Here is a 17,498-nt window from a genome sequence, read left to right on the forward strand (position 1 = left end):
AATCAAATTTTTGTACAGTGGTACCTCGAAGTTTGAACATAATTCATTCCTGCAAAGTGTTCAAAGTCCGAATTGTTCAACCTCCGAATAATTTTTTTCCCTTAGGAAATAATGTAATTGCAATCAATCCGTTCCCAAGTTCCTAAAACTGAAAATTCCCATTTACAGTACAGTACAGTATTTAAACAATCAAAAATACCTTACCTTTTTTGTTGTGGTGTGATGGAATCAGTGGATGATAAATGCTATGTTAATGCTAGCTTTAGTTCAGTGCTGAGTTTGTGTATTTTACATTGGGCATATACTACTAAGCGGTCCTTGCGTGCGTTGTTTAACGTCAGGCATGTTGTTGAACAGCTAAGGGGATCCTCGTGCCGGTATTTACAGAAGTAGTCACGTTAGTTACAGCGGCGCGATCATCTCCTTCCTAATTCCACTCTGGTTTGTAGCAATGCATGTTTTTCTTTGCTGCCACTGGCATTGTTGTCTTTCTTTGGGCCCACGGCGAAGAAAATTGTCATGGAAAAATGAAAATGCACTCGCGATTATGGAGTACCTGCAGGAGTATTCACGATCTGACTGGAAATGAGCACTGCATCGTCTCAACTACCGCAAGGTGAGTATTCGGCATTGCTCGGCTTTTCTCGGCTTCACTCGGCTACCCGTTTTCAAGGTACGTTCGGCTTAGCTTGCTTGGTTGAAGTCCGATTTGCACGAGTTCCGAGACGTTCAAACTACACAATTACACTGTATTGTCTATTACTTTACTGTCTTCTCATTTAAACCCATAACCAACATGAGGCTTGGTTACTGTTTGAGCTGGCAGATGTGCAAAACAATCGGCTTCTGTGCTGATCCGAATATTTTCCTGGGAGAAAAAAATATTTTGATATCCCAGCAAATAAATTGTCCTTGAATTGATTACCACCAACAGACACCCTTGTCATTGGTTAGCAACATTATGTTCTGAAGTTTTTACATGGCTTCACAGAGTCCGAGGGCACCTGCGCCTACCCCACCTACAGCCGTGTGGAAGGGCGAAACTCTGGGGGAGGGAAGGAGAGGAGGGAGCATCAGGGGACGAGCAGCACCCCAGAACCCCAAGCCCTGCTGGGAAATGTCCCGGTCGTCACGCCAGCGTGCCTAGTGAGAACTAACACTGTCACTGAGTTTGTCAGCTCCCCGACTGGTGAACTCTGACCCTACACCGTGAGGTACATTTTGACTACTGATGACACGGCATCAGGAGTAACTGAGGGTTCAGTATCTTGCTCAAAGATACTTTGATAGTCACACTGGCCTGGGATTGAACCCACGCTTGCAGGGTCGGGTGCTGGACACTCCGCCCGAACAACAACAATGGATGTATCACTATTGAAATGTCGATAGCGCGCTGGAAAATGGGAAAGTTCCTCTTTCACTAGAAATGAGGGTATGGTCAAAACAAAACACTTAAGGTAGTTCTATTCAAGTTACACCCAACCTCCACTCTACAACACTCAAGGACATTTACTCTGAGAGTGTAACTTTTTATCTTAACAGTGTTAAAATAATACTGCTTACGCCATATTTGATCCAACACTGGAAATTTAAGACTTACCGATTTGCTGTTTATACCGCAAAGTCTTAAAAACCTAATGCACACGTCTGAGTATACATATCACTCTTGTAGTTGTTCACTACACTTCGGAATGGGACACGTGTGAGTGTAGCGTATCGGCTCCTGAATCTTAGCAGCATCACTGACATGACGGGGCACAAACCACGTGTTTACGTAATGGAAAGACTTTCCAGTGTGACCCCACCTCCTCCTCCTCCTCCTCCTGCTCCTGCTTTTCATCCTTCTCCTCCTCCTCCTTTTCCAATACAGGCTGGAGAGAAAAACTAATCCTGCACGTTATGGGTGCACTTTTTTTTTTTTAAGGGGAGGAGGAGATAGCGTGGCAGTGATACAGACACGCGGGGATCCACACGCATTGAGACGCAGCGGTGCGGGACTGGCGGAGACATGCAAACTGCGGTGGGTGCCGTGTGACTAGGGGGGCGAATTTGGACTTGTGCAAGGGGGTCTTCAGAGGATGCATTCTCCCCTGGCGTGTGACGCGGTGCCAATCCACCCTCCGCCTCCTCCTCCTCTCCAGCTTCTCCTCAGAGTGATGAACTAAACGCGGCGATGGTTCTATCCTCCACGGAAGAAGTCCGCCGTCTTTTATTGTTTTAGTTGTGTGCGTGTTGTGTAGTGTGCGTGCGTGTGTGTGTGTGTGTGTGTGTGTGTGTGTGTGTGTGTGTGTGTGCGTGCGTGCGTGCGTGCGTGCGTGCGTGCGTGTGTGTGCGTGCTGGCGTCTCCTCCCCGGTGCGACACATGCAATTAAAAGAGTACCTTTTCTACTTGAGGACGCCACAAGAAGAAGGAGAAGAAGAACAAGAAACCGTTGCATTGTTACGAATAAAGCCACGTGAGAGAAACACAAGAAACCCTTCACAGACAGGATATGTTTTTTCCCCTTCTTCTTCCTATATGACACAATTGGCAGGCTTTACGTGGAGAACTGTGCTGTCATTATTGTTACTATTGTTATTATTATGCAACCGCAAGGATCTCATCTCTCTCCGGGTGTTTGAGCCACTGGATTTGCCCAAATCAATCAATGTGGTTTCTTTGGAACATTTTCAGCAAAGGAACGCATATGCTGCAGTGTCTTTGTGGCAAGAGTCTCAAGAAAAACAAGAATCCAAGTGGTAAGCTGCATCTTTTTTTTTTTTATACCTGTATACACCAAGTGTGTGTTTTTGCTTTTTTGCTCCTCCACTATGTAATTTGTGACAGACCCTGCAATGCTATTTATACAGTAATGCAGAGGCACAGGCAGGAGGAACAACTTCTGCTATCAGTTTTTTGCACAAGTCACAAGCTGCACCGCATCACCTGCAACTTTTTCCAAACTAGCGGTTACTACACAGTTGTTACATAGTTATTACACAGTGATTTCTAGGCGAGGGGTCTTATTGTCGTTTGTCTTAAGTCCTTTAAATGCCATACTAAATTAATCACCTAAACAAATGTGAGCATTTGGGAGTTGAATGATCCCACCAGATGTTGTTACTTGTCTAGCGGGCCAGATTAACTGTTCTCGTGGGCCCCTATGTGGCCCATGTACCGCGCGTTGCCCACTACTTCACTACATGATGCCATCCTGGTTCGTACTGCAGCAGCAGTAGCCCTCCACTGCAACATCACTTCTCGATTAAACGGGCCCCCACCAGCAGCGCTGCATTGGGAAAGCAATGCAGTGCTTTTTTTGGGGAGGGGAGGGGGGGGGCTTTATGTGTGGGGGGGGGGTGCGTGCGTGTGCGTGTGTGTGTGTGCTAATGCAACAATGCACTGTTTATTTCAACAGGCTGTATGAGGAGATGTGTTTAATATTAGTGCATCTGGTGGTGTTGTGGTGTGTGTCTGTGTTGTGCGGGGCTACTTGTTACTCCATGCAGCCTGGCGAATGGAAGATGATGAGCTCAGCAGTACAGTGCAACTGCACCACACATCAACATCTGACTGCATGGAGAGACACTCTGACACTGCAGGAGAAACAGTTGAATAGGGCAAAGAACACCACAACGTTAGGCACACCCCAAAACCGTCTAATGCGTTGGAAGTACAAACAAACATAACAAACAGCTCTCAGTCAGTATGATGCAGTACAGTGTGCCGCAAACCCCAAATATATTATTAAATTACGGTAATGCCTCTCTGACAGTGGCACTCACGACCAATCATTAACTTACCAAGGCACTTTTTTAATTGGGTGGATGTCATTAGGCTGTGGAGTTGTACCTAATGTTATGGCCATTGAAAGACCGTATCATTTTTTAACCATATCTTACCCCCTAATACATATTAAACAAGCCAGTCGTTAAGTTTGCTTCAGAATTAAGTAAACAATTAGCAACACTGGCACAACTCTCTGTTTGATCGCATACATCGCAATTTTAAGGATCTTCTATCTCTTTACCCAAGTTTTTACATTTGTCAAGATTTGGCAAATCCAGGTCCAGAAAGTAAAAACCCTGCCACAGGTTGGTTTTAGCCCCTGGTGCTAGCTAGCTAGCTAGCTCCCTACCAGGTAAACGAGCACCATGGGAGCTAGCTAGGGAGCTAGCTACTCTAGCTATAGAGGTAGCTAGGGAGCTAGCTAGCCAGCACAACAACTGAAACTATTAGCAATAAGGGCTGAAGCCAAACTGTGGCAGTGTTTTTACTTTCTGGACCTGGATTTGCAACCTCTGCATTTATCATACATTGCACTACATAGCTAGCTTTTGAAGTTACAAAGTATTGAATGAAACAGAACTGAGGAATGTTTGTTATCATTTGATGGACTATTTAGTCTCATGCTTGTACAGTATACAGTGGATCCCCGCTATTCACGAAGATAGGGATGAAGTCCAACCTTGAATAGCAAATTTCTACGCATAAGTTTCACTTGCCAAAAAGTGATTATAATTGCCTATACTATTATGTAAACCCTATACAGATACCACAAACTATGATCTCAAAACGCTCAAATAGCGTTTCTCAGTTAGCCTTTGAAGTAGCTGTGTTTTATTTTAATTAAATAAAACAGAACTAATACAGTTGTGTGTTGTTATTTCATTGACATATGTTGGCTTGTGTTTATATATATGGTGTTTTTTTCTTTTCTTTTTAATTTGGCCTTAAGACAAAAAATTTCGCTAGTATGCAATTTGGAGGCTCCACCTGTTGTGACAACCTTTAGTAGCATTAACACCACTCGTCATTTGAGGGTTTCCATCATCAGTTTTTACATGTTTTATTTTTGAAGGGTCAGTAACGTGAAAAATCAACTTTTTGGAGCTTTTAAACATGTTAAAATGCTAATTCCTCACCAAAAACGCCACCGAAGTGGTATTTTCCTCCATTCGCCCCTCTATGAGAAATTCTAGGTCATTCTGCTCTTCAAGCACCAGCACCTCCCAACCCGAGAAAAAGAGCGGGTACTCACTCTATGACGCCACTGGGTGCGGACACACCCCTGCACCGCCTATGTGAACTAAACACAAAACCACTTTCTCAGAGACCTCCATGCTCGCAGAATAGTGAAGTAGCCTTTATCAGCAAACATTATGTCCAAAAGAATTCAAAGCAATTAATAATTAATCTGTTTTTACTGAATCAGGCGTCTTACTACCAGGTTAGAAAATAGCCACCAAAATAACTCGTATTTCATAAGAAATTACAGTGCCATGGTGTCAAAGGTAAAATTAAATTATTATATCCCTATAATTAACTGTGGAAGGGATTAAAATACCGTTATATGGAACCGTTAACAAAATAACAACATATAGCCTAATTTAGCTGTGCAACTTAACAATTTAACTTAACTTAATTTAGCTTTTGAAGTAGCCATTTATTTTAGGAAACATCCATCTCGCCATCTCTTTACTCAAGTTTTTAGATATTTCTTAAAGTGTCCCTGAACAAAACATAGATCTAACTAATATACCTTTACTATAGATTACAATAGTTTAGCTAGCTTTTGAAGTAACAATGAATTTCATTAAACAGAACAAATGAACACAAGTGTTGCAATTTTGTTGATTTAGTCTTATACAGGGCTTGGCATGTGATAAGATTGTTTTGGGTTTTGCCCTATAAGTCACATATTCTCCTGACTATGAGTTTTCTATCATCCATCGTGCTAACTTAAAATAAGCAAAACTTGCAGCTGAGTTATACCAAATTTTTGCCAAATTTACAGATTGCCAAATTTTTCTAAGCTTATTTGAGGTTAGCCACAAGAGTGTTGCCTGGGAGAGAAAACGGACCAGCAGAGTCTGTCACTCACTTGTGAATCTTCGGCATACGACCAAAGAACAGCCAGCGTGGAGGCAGGCGAGGGACGGTACCGTAAATATGGTGACACCCGATTTAATTATGTTGTTTAAAATTTCTGCCGAATGTCATATATAGTTCTCTGAGAATAAGGTGAGAAAGTTAGCCTCAGTATCAAGCAAATATTAGCATCAGAGGTGGCAAATCCTGGTCCAGAAAGTAAAAACCCTGCCACAGTTTGGCTTAAGCCCTTTAGCCCTTATCGCTAATTGTTTCCATTGTTGTGCTAGCTAGCAGGTAAACGAGCCCTATGAGAGCTAGCTAACTAGCTAGGAAGCTAGCCCCATTAGAGCTAGCTAGCTAGCTAGCTCCCTAGCTCTCATGGGGCTCATTTACCTGCTAGCTAGCACAACAACGGAAACAATTAGCGATAAGGGCTAAAGGGCTAAAGCCAAACTGTGGCAGGGTTTTTACTTTCTGGAACTGCATTTGCCACCTCTGATTAGCATGACACAATTGAAGTACTCTCAAAAGCACACAAATTAATCATTTTGAGTATACATTATTTTTGCCCTTCTATAACAATATTTTCCTAATTCAGCCTAATTTCCTTTCTCAAGTAAAGATAACATTTAAAATAGCAAAGTAAATGTACAGCCTTTGAAGTTACAAGGTTTTAATTTGTTAAATTAAGTTGTTGATTGCTTGATTTAAGATCTTGTAATTCTTTATTTCTAAGAATTAGAATGGAACTTTTTCCTTTCTCCAAAGTTAAACCTCTAAATTACTGTCAACATGGAATAGCTGGTTCATTCGTCTTGAACGTTTTGCTACATATTTTGAATTAAAGCCCGCACTGTTTAAAATGTTGACTTATAAATGTGAAATGCTGGTGACGTGGAAGGCACAATGGGGCTGAAAACTTAACTAAACTCAATATGGCAGACACTGAAAGACGCTAACATTACAGATTGAAGTTGGTGAGACTCTAAAGCAAGACCCTCATCGAGGCCACGTGTTGACCACACAAGCCGTGATAGCCCATTACTGCGAAAAATAGGGTCGCGATTTTTGCAGAATCAGCAAGCTGGACGTTAATGAAGTAGCGAGGCAGTGTCAGAATGGCACTTCATGGCTATAAGATATCTCGTTGAGCATGTTGACTGTCATACAAATCACACAGCAGTTCAAACCAGGCGTGTGTTTTTCTTGTCATAGGGACGAGGCAGCTGCTCTTAAGGCCTCATCTACAAAGGCCTAGATATGGTACTCCAGCTCCATGGCTGTATTTATAGTAACTCCACCTAAACTGCAAGAACAGACAGAGACAAAGCTGACAAGGCTGTCAAGCTGGGCATACGCGATGAGAATTAAGCTTCCGTTCAAGCCCAATTTCAAGTTTGAGCCTTTGAGTTTGCTGAGTTATTGAACAGTTGTGCTTGGTCATTTTTTGTGTGCAGCCAAACACAAATATAGTAATCTATAATACATTTTTTGTGGGTTTCCTCTTTTTATCAGTGTTTGAGTGATGACGGAACCATTTCTTTCCGCCCCAGAATGCAAACCCTAACATGTTAGAAGAAATTAGGAAACAGGCTTTCGGCCCTGCTCTCAAGCTTTTACAGTCTGACCAGTTAATTTGTACTTTATTAAGTCAATTAAGTAATGAGCCATCTGAGTGGAAGGGATAGAGCTTGGGTAAGTTTCTCTCCTGTGTGAGCGATGTCGCAGATGTCACCTTGAAACTTTGCAAATGTCACTTAAATGGGGGACTCTGGTTACGGTGAATGGCAGTGATCTAATGAGGTCAGTAATGTGGTAAACGTTAGAGGATAAGGTTATGTCATGAACTATCTTGTAGAATGAAGGTCTGATGGGCACTCACTGGAACATTAACGCTGTAGTTTTATCTGATGGTCATTATAAAAGGGAGCTTATGAGGCTCAGGACTATGTATTTTCACTTTTCACCGGTTTCCTTTAAGTCTTGTGCAGGATAATTGTGTTAAACAAAGACGCATCAAGCCTTAAGTAACGCTGTAATTTAATGCACACGCAATGTCTTTTCCCTTGCAGCATGTAATGCTTGGCTACATTGCTAACAATCTCTCATGTCTCCTTATGTTAGTTGCTGCCAGATTAAACAGGACAATATAATTTAAAGGCCCTATAAAATCAATTCAGACATTTGTTTTAAAATATTTTACAAAAATAATTACTAGAAATATATGCAAAGATTTTGTAACTATGTAAAATTCTGGAGTTATAGCAAGGTGGGTTCTTATGTTTTGTTTTGTGTTTGTAAAAAATCAATTCAAAACGGACTCCTCCCATGGCTCTACCCCCACTCTTCTCGTCAACATTGCGTCTGCCTTCAGCGACACGCCCCCCGCTTTGTGATTGGCTGGAGGGGTAAACATTGACGCCCAGAACCGTCCCTCTTATGACAAAACACAACAAAATGGCAAAATACAGGCTAGGGTGGTAGTGGTTGATAACAAAATCTGCTCCACACGTTAACAGACGTCCAGAGGTGTCGTTTGAGAAATATTTCATGTGTATACATCCAGTGTTTATAAAGTGTTTATTTCTGAGTGAAAACTTAAACCCCGCCTAACTTGTGCTGAGCTTCTTCAGTTAACTGGCGTAATAGCAATGTGCAGTTAGCTAGCAAACAAGGGAAAGCTCATTCTTTACGTCTCAGACAGATCATCCAATCATTACGCAGTAGCCAAATTTCTGGGCCGGCCCACTGTTCCATAAACCCCCAGAGATGCTGAGCATCCAATGGGCGGGAAAATGCCCAGCATTTATCCAATGACCGTCCACTTTTGCGTAGTGGAACAACCCACTCTATGAAGCAGCGTCCAACTATGTAAGAAGTCGTATAATTTATTTGTGATAAGCAGTGTTGGCAATGTTACTTTGAAAAAGTAATTAGTTATAGTTACTCATTACTTGCTAACAAAAGTTAGTAATGGAATTACTTCAAAATAAAAGTAACTTACCAGGCAAAGTAACTATTTTTACTGTTTTAAATGTTAATGTTTTATATAAAATAATTTGGATTAAAAAAAAAATATATTATTATTTTTGATATTTTTATTTTTCATACCAGGAATTCAAATTATGTGTAGGCTATATAATGATTTTTCATTGATTTTTGTGAATATTTATGTCACACAAATGCCTCATTCCATAATGACAGATACCATATGCTGTACAGTATGTTCTACCACAGCGATTAGAATGATAATAAAAATAATAAATACTGGATATATGGTGATTTGTGGCACATATGTCACCTATATGTAACTTATGGACACAGACGGTTAAGAGAAATACAATTGTTGGCGCTATTAACTCCCAGCCATTTTCACTGAAGCAACCACCTTTGCTTATGGCTGTTTTACTATATTTTGACTGATTTTGCAAGACCCACGGAATATTGTGTTCTATTACTATAATAACATGGAACCTACCAAAAGAAAGATTTGAGTCTCTTCTTTCATCAGGGTTTTTTATTATTATATCTGTTTCCGTTTTGCACAATTGGCATTAGAATATAGCTAAGTTTCATCATTATTCACATTCCTTGTGGAAACACTGGCAAAAAGAGCTTGTTGCAACATGGCCCTCCTGCCACCTATTGGCCGTTTTTTGTAATAACTACCATTGCTTTAAGCGACCTCTTTATGTCAGAAGCTGTATCAAAGCCTTATGTATGCTCTAGCATAAAAAAAAACATTAAAAACAACGTATAAATACATTTTGGGGAATATAGGACAAAGTATTTAAAAAAACGTATTTACACATTTTTGGGTTTGAATGAGTTAATTGACTTATCTTTATCGCTGTCATAGTGCTTCTAGAGTTGTGATGTCCTGTAATGGTTCTTTGCTCCTCATGGCGACCGTTTTTCGGCAGATCTCTACTCTTATTTTGATCAACGTCAGTTTTCTCAAAGTTGTCAAACCCCGAATGAGTTTCAAGCGAGGGATGTGGCCTTGCTAAAATGCTAACATCATCATTGTGAAGTAAGACACATTGTGACACGCTTCCCGTCGTACCTCCAAAATAAAAGTCACTATGCATTCCAGCTGTCAAGACACTTTTATTTTATTGTGACGAAATGCGACAACAACAGTGCCTCTAACTGTGCGCAAAGGACATTTTCATGAATCGACTTGCCGGAACCTACTGTAAGCTTACTTCGAGCCTTGAAACTAATAAATAAATTGTAACGCAACGCATTTCACACACAATAACGATAACGGAGTTTCAAATATTGTGAGAATAATTATTTAGATTAGCCCGTTTATGAAAAAAGAACGGAGTTACCTAATGCCGTTATTCTAAACGCCGTTATTCCCAACACTGGTGATAAGTACCTGGTTCTGAATAAAAGATGAAGGCATTCTAGCCCATAGTAAATTGTACACACAGCAGTGCATATTTCATCGCTTTCTTTTTTCAGGGGGTGGGGCATTTAGGGGAAGCTGAGCTTCCCTTGCAGTCTTAGAGCGATCGCCACTGCTATACACTGAATATGCGCATCGTTGTCAACCAAAATGTGTGCACATGTCACGCTGAGTATGACGGAAGAGGGGGTGGAGTTTCTGACTTGACAAGGCGAGGATGCATTAGAGTGCCCCGTTGTTGGCCGTGGGTGTCCACACGTCAAGGAGAGAAGGCAGAAATGAGAGGGCAAAATAAAATTCCGACGTGACAGCCAGCATGTAAAGTGGGGCTTTGTGCCAGCATGGCAGCATTGTTGCGCTGTGTAAAATCCTACGACGACCCAGTAGGATATATATTGTTGTGATAAAGGTGCTAAATGAAGAAACATCCATTTTCCCAGGTCATATCAGTGAAATCTGATTGACAGCTGACAGCATTCAGCGGACAGCCTACAGTGTTTGTGAGTGGCGAGAAAAGCTTGATTTTTCGCAATTTTGAAGCCTCGTTTGATTAATTTGCTGATTTATTTTAATAATTTCAATTTGGCGAGGTTGTTAACAATATTCTCTGTGGTTTCTCAAATTGAAATGAAATATTTATGATTACTTAACAGGGTCTTTAACCACGTTTTATAGATTTAGTCATAGCAAGGTGACCAGATGCCCACTTTTCCTTGGATATGTGCTATTTTTGTGACCTAATAAAAATGTGTCTAACTGGGCCTCTCTTTAAATAACCACAATTTTGCATTGACTACAACTGTAGAGCAGGGCTGGACTGGCCACCTGGCATACAGGGCAGATTCCCGGTGGGCCGGCCTATTGGGACCGATACAGTGCTTTTTAATGATTATTTTCCTACATTTTATCACAAGAGACTGGCCCACAATTTAGAAGGTCTAGTCCATTAATCCATTTCGAATATAGATAGCTAACTGAAACATCATCAATAAGCATCAGTGGCACAACTACATGTTAGACAAGATTCGGGCTGGGCCAAGACCTGACTGAAAGTGAATTGAATTGAATGGCCAGACGAGACCTACAATCACCCTCCAAAAATGAGTTGATCAAATGACAACCAGGCTTGAATTGGTCAGTGTGAACTGTAGCTTAAGGGCAAATGCAGCCATCCATTCCAGTATCCTTACAGACTATCACCCAAAATCAAGGTTCTCTGAGTATAGAAAATGGTTCTCCGAGTTCTACATGATGCTGTTAAAAATCTTGCCTGCATAATGTATGTACACCCGTTTAATTGGTAGCAACAGACAAAGAAAAGAGCGGTGCTAAAGTGTGGGTTAACACGCAAACACAACTCCTACAATTAGGAGAGAATGGCAGCGTTGGCTAAAAATACCCACCTCCAACCAGCATGGCACGCTGCTAGGATTCATCACAAACATGAAGAAGTGCATGAGCAAGGGCTCTTAATACACATTTGCTTTTGATAAATACCTCTATCTTAATTAAATAATAATTATAATAATAATAAAATAAAAATAAAAACATATTTGACAGGGCGGTCAATTTACTTTTGGGATTGTGGGTTGCACCTGAACTTGTCACCAGCCAATCATAGGGTCAGTCGACATGTTAACACAGGCATCGTTATTACCCTCAGTATCAGTGATTGGACATCAAGCCATTAAATGCATTTTTATGCAGGTCTGCATACAGTTCCTTATAAACATACTTGGCACGCTTCAACCTCCTATATGGACTCATGCAAATCAGTTTCTTCTTCTGCCATGTCAAGCACTGCTCACAAGGAGATTTTAAAGGGAATTAGATCACGCTGACAACTGCGCAAAAAAAAAAGAAGTTTTTAATTGCACCAAGATGCATGCATTTGTAAAAATACCAGAATCCAGTATATAAATCTGCGCAGATTTAGACTGCACCTCGCTCTATACGTGCACTGGGCATGAAAATAAAGCACTCTGTGTCAATCATTACTATTTTCAGAACTAGTAAATGACTTATGTTACATTGGTCAGCCTACAACACACTCAGCCTATTCCTTTTTTGGCTATCAATTGATTTGTTCGAAATGATCTTTATATGTTCTTTTCTGTAACATGTATAAAACTGAAATAAAATTCATTCATCATCATCATTGTTATGTACTGCAACAAAGTAACACCCCCACTGTACAAGCGATTGGTTACTTGTGCGAAATTGTGTTATCATAATCAGTTGCAAACATGGCTGAACATTTTGACCATGACTCCAAAAGGTGTGTAGCGCAAACACAACATTAAAGTTCGGCATACCTACACTAAAGCATGGTGGTGGAGGCATCATTCTTAGAAGCTGTTTTCCTTCAACTGGAATTCAAAATGGCTGTCAGTGATAGCACAAACCAAAAGGTTTCTGCTACGAAGCAAAAAAAAAGAAGAAGTACAATAGAAAAGCCTTCTAGAACATCTGACGTTTATCTGAGTTTAATCAGAGCACATTATATATTGACTCTCATTTAGCATGATTTTTAATTTTAATTGTATTTTTTTCCTTTTTTCTTTTTCCTTTCTTTTTTAATTTTTTTTGTATGTGCGTGAGTATGTGCATGGTGTGTGTGTGTACTCATTAATTCACCTAAAACCTATTAAAAATCCCATATCATTCACCTACACCGAATACTTCAGAATCCAGCTAGAATCGTGAGGTTGTCAGGAGACCCGAGGAAGGATCAAAGAAAATAAAGGAAAGTGAAATCCAGCACTGACCAGACATCACCTACTACCCACCGGGTTACCAACCAGAATCTTTCACCAACCCCAGAAACATCTAAATTCCAACAAATTAGGGAGACCTCAAGAGACCAAAGGAAAGACTGAGGGAAGGAAGGAAGGATAGATGAAGCTTAGCATGACTTTGAATGTAATTGTTTAATTCTGAATACAGCCACGTCCTAGTTATAAAATGACGGGCACACTTGTGAGACCACATTATTCCAGTTGTTAATATTTATTTCAAATGAGGTGTGCAGCGTAGGTCACATCAATGACACAAAACGTTTTGAAATGATTACTCTTGGTCTCACTTTTTTTTAACATCACAAAAAAAAAAGGCATTTCAAAACTTTTTATATCCACGCAATCATTAATACATGCCGAACCAGTGTATGGTCCTTTACATCACTTGCTTTTCATTGGTCAGTCAGTCAACTGTCACATGCTACTGGGATCACAAGTTCAATGAGCAGAAACCATGCAATCATATTTATGAAGAAGACGGATGGTTTGGTTTATTTGAGCACACATTTTAATCCCTTGAATCCCAAAACATACAAGGATTATACAATTAATTATTATTATTTTTTTAAATCTAGAGAATGATAACATTCTTTTATTTTTGTTTCGGTTAGAAGTGTATCACTCATGTGCCTTTTGGAATTTTGGTGGATGAGCAGGTGTCATAATTGTAGGAAATAGCTTCTTTCAGCTTAATGTCTTTCAGAATGAAAGGAATGGATCGGGGCGTAGACTGAAGACATCGCAGATAATGTTGTTGGGAAAGTGTGGTTTCCATGGTAACCACTTAAAAGGGGTCATGTTGTTCTGTGATAGTCCATTTAATGTGCCTAACACCGCACTGATATCACTTTAAAACATGTAATCAAAGCTATTTTAGAAAATTGAAAACAGGCATTGTGAATAGCTGACATTTCATTCAATTTAACCTCTTCTTCAAAATGAATTGCAGGGAATTTGTCACTGAAGAGAGGCAATAAGTGGTTGAGGGAATTAGACAGTTTTCTACCTGTGAATCGAGCCAGCTGCTTACGATGAAAACTACAACATGAACACAAATAATGCTTACACAAAAACAAAGAAAAGGAAACAGCTGTTTTTGTTTTAACATTGGAAAGGCCAGGTTGCATCTCAATGAGCATAGGCTAAAAGCCGGTAGTAGCATTACTGCCTATTTCCAAACATTTTGGTTGTTTGAGGCTTTATTTTGAAGCTCAGCCCTGTCATAGTTAAATTGTTTACCCAACCATAATGACCCTCAGATTCAGTTTGGACTCAGTTTATAAGCACGTTACATTATAGAACCCCCTTTTTTTTGTGTGTGTTATTAGTATTACTTTCCTGTGATTTGCTGAATGTCCCTCCTTTTTTTTTTTAAATATCCTATTTTAAAAGTGTTTTCCCCAGTTTAAATAATGGAAACAGTCCATTCCATGGGTCAAACTGCTACCAGCAGTTGTTATACTCTCCTTGACAAACCCCAATTCCAATGACATTAGGATGTCAATGTAAAATGTAGTATGCAGAAAACAATTATTTGAATATTTTTTTCAGCTATATAGAATTGAATGCACAACAACAATAAGATATCTAAAGTTCAAAACTTCGAAACTAATGATCGGGATAATCCCCCCCCCCCCCTTTTTTTCTCTCAAATATCCTCTTATTTTGAAATTGATGCTTGCAATACATTAAAAAAACTGGAACAGGGGCAGGAATGCTACAAAAAAAAGCAACGGTTTGGTACATTCTACAGGTTAACAGGTTAATCAGAAACAGGAAAACATCCTCAAAAGGTTCAGTTGTTCACGAACTAGGATGGGAAGAGGTGCGTTACTTTGTGAACAATTGTGTGAGAAAATAGTCCAACAATTTTAGAACAATGTTTCTCAATGGGCAATTGCAAGGAATTTACATATTTCATAATTTACAGTCCTTAATATCATGAAAAGTTTCAGAGACGGGAGAAAGCTGCATGAACGAAAACCAACACTGAACGCCAGAGACCTTCGTTCCCTCAGGCAGCACTGCATTAAAAACTGGCATCATCGTGTAAAAGATTTTGCCACACGGGCTCCGGAACACTTTCAGTTAACACAGTTCGTCACTCCATCTACAAATGCAATTAAAAATTCTACCATGCAAAGTAAAAGCCATATATCAACAATGCTCAGAAACACCAGTGGCATATGTGGGTCCAAGCTCATCTGAGATAGACTGACAAAATGTAGAAAAAGTGTGCTGTGGTCTGACAAGTCCACATTTCAAAAATGTTTGGGGAAATCATGGAAAAAGTATTCAAAAGGAAAACAGCCATCTAAATTGGTAGAGAACGTTCTACTCTGGATGTGTCACAACAGCATGGCTTCATAGTAGAAGAGTGCAACTTAGACTGGCCTGCCAGCAGTCCAGACCTGTCTCCCATTGAAAATGTGTGGGGCATTATGAAGCACAAATGCTGTATAACAACAGAGACATCGGGCTGTTGAATAACTGAATTTGAATTGTAATGTTTTCGTGTAAATATACTGCATGTACAATAGGTTGGAAAGCATTTGCAAACTATTGTACAGTTTTCTGTTTTAATTTTGTACACAACATCCCAACATTTTTGGATTTTTTTTTTTTTTTTTAATTTGCTGTCAAAAGAATGGCAATAATTTCAGTCATTGGAGTTGAGCTCTATTATTATGTACCTCAGTTCTGGCAACATTGTTCTGCTCAATACAACACTGGCTTGGAGCAAGTACAATCAAATTCAGATTAATTGATTCATTGGTTGAACATTTTAACTTAAATTATGGGGAAATTGTTGATAACGTGTCCATCTCTAGAATTGCCCAATGTCCTCCAAAACAAACGCCTCTTCTTGGTGAGTATGTCTTTGTTTCTATTCTAACACTCTCCTTCCCCTTCAGTATTATCACACATCTGGCTGCTGTCCAAAGTAAAGTTGTGTGTTTTGTAACCGGCATGATACATTACAGCAACACAAAGACTTATGGCTGCCTCGTAAAAGCATGTGTTAAAGCGATACTGTTTCTTTCTAATTGACTAAAGCTTCATGGATATTACCTCCGTGGTCAGTTTCTACCAAGATAGTTTGTGGATATTGCTTAATATAATTTTCTTCAGGCTGTTGCTGACAAGGTTCACTTTTTTACACATTGTATCACCTTGGTAGGATATGCTAATACTGATGTGTGAGAGGAACACAATGATCTTTAAAGGAGACATATTTTGCATTTATTCTCACTATTTAAAACACTTGCAAGGTCTCATGTCTGAGGTGTCAAAACACTTCATGGATCAAGAACTGTATGCTCCACTTACACCCTTTTTTTAAAAAAGGGCTGGGTAAATGGTGTATATGGAATTATTTAGTTTAATTAAATTGAATTACTTAATACAGGCCAAGAAGGTGATTATTTATTTTATATATATATATATATATATATATACATATATATATATATATATATATATATATATTAGTGCTGTCAAAGTTAAAGCATTAACTAATTAATTAATCACCCAAAATTATGGCATTAATCATGAATTAATGCAGATGAATCGCACTATTGATTTTGACCATACATAGATTATCCTTTAGCGTGACAGCGGATGGCTACGTTTAAAGGTAGTACAGGTTGTGTTTGAGCAATAAACATAATTACATGCATTAAAGTAAAGCATTTAATAAATGTTTGGGTATCACATTTAGAATATTTGCTCATGTCAAAATATTGGGGTCGTTTTTTTTTTTCCATTTTAACCTATGAAAGTAATTAACTGATGAGAAAAAGAGGAGGATGAGCGTGTGCAGTGGATCAAAAAATGTTGAAGATGTCCTCATAACATTAAATGTCAAAAGAATTGACAACGGTGCACATCAAATTTGGCGGGAATTTTTTTTTGATAAAAAGCCTTTTTCATTAAGCGATTAATCGTGATTAATCAAAATTCAAAGGTGATTAATCTGATTTAAAAATGTAATCGTTTGACAGCTCTATAATATATATATATATATATATATATATATATATATATATATATATATATATATATATATATATATATATATATATATATATATATATATATATATATATATATATATATATATTAGAGCTGTCAAACGATTGCATAACACTGAAATCAAGAGCTTTTCTTGTAACACTATTCTGTTAATTGGTAATACCAATAAAGCTATAAAAGATGCAAAATCATTCACAGGACCACTTCCACTATTCACCTTTTTAGACCGATGAGGAGAGCAGAACAACACGACGAGGTTCGCCAGGCCCTGCTTACTTTCCTGTGCCCAGAGTACATCTCATTGATTTGATTATGATTGATTGCTGATATGATTTCATGAGTCATCGCTGGCCTGCAGCTCATTTATTACGCCGGGCCATAATGCGAACTGTGC

General features: G+C 39.2%; 1 protein-coding gene across 1 annotated transcript in view; it reads left to right on the forward strand.

Annotated features, from left to right (window-relative positions):
* Positions 1–1,791: 1,791 nt before the first annotated feature.
* Positions 1,792–17,498, forward strand: part of fgf14 (fibroblast growth factor 14) — a 93,911-nt gene continuing 78,204 nt past the window's right edge. Inside the window, exon 1 of the mRNA XM_086090946.1 lies at positions 1,792–2,739. Within this exon, the coding sequence (XP_085947072.1) occupies positions 2,649–2,739 (91 nt within the window). The 5' untranslated portion in view covers positions 1,792–2,648. The remainder of the gene's footprint in view (positions 2,740–17,498) is intronic.

Source organism: Leptonotus elevatus, chromosome 12, assembly GCF_054856555.1.
Source record: "Leptonotus elevatus isolate MCC_2025b chromosome 12, RoL_Lele_1.0, whole genome shotgun sequence".
NCBI classification, from domain to species: Eukaryota; Metazoa; Chordata; class Actinopteri; order Syngnathiformes; family Syngnathidae; genus Leptonotus; species Leptonotus elevatus.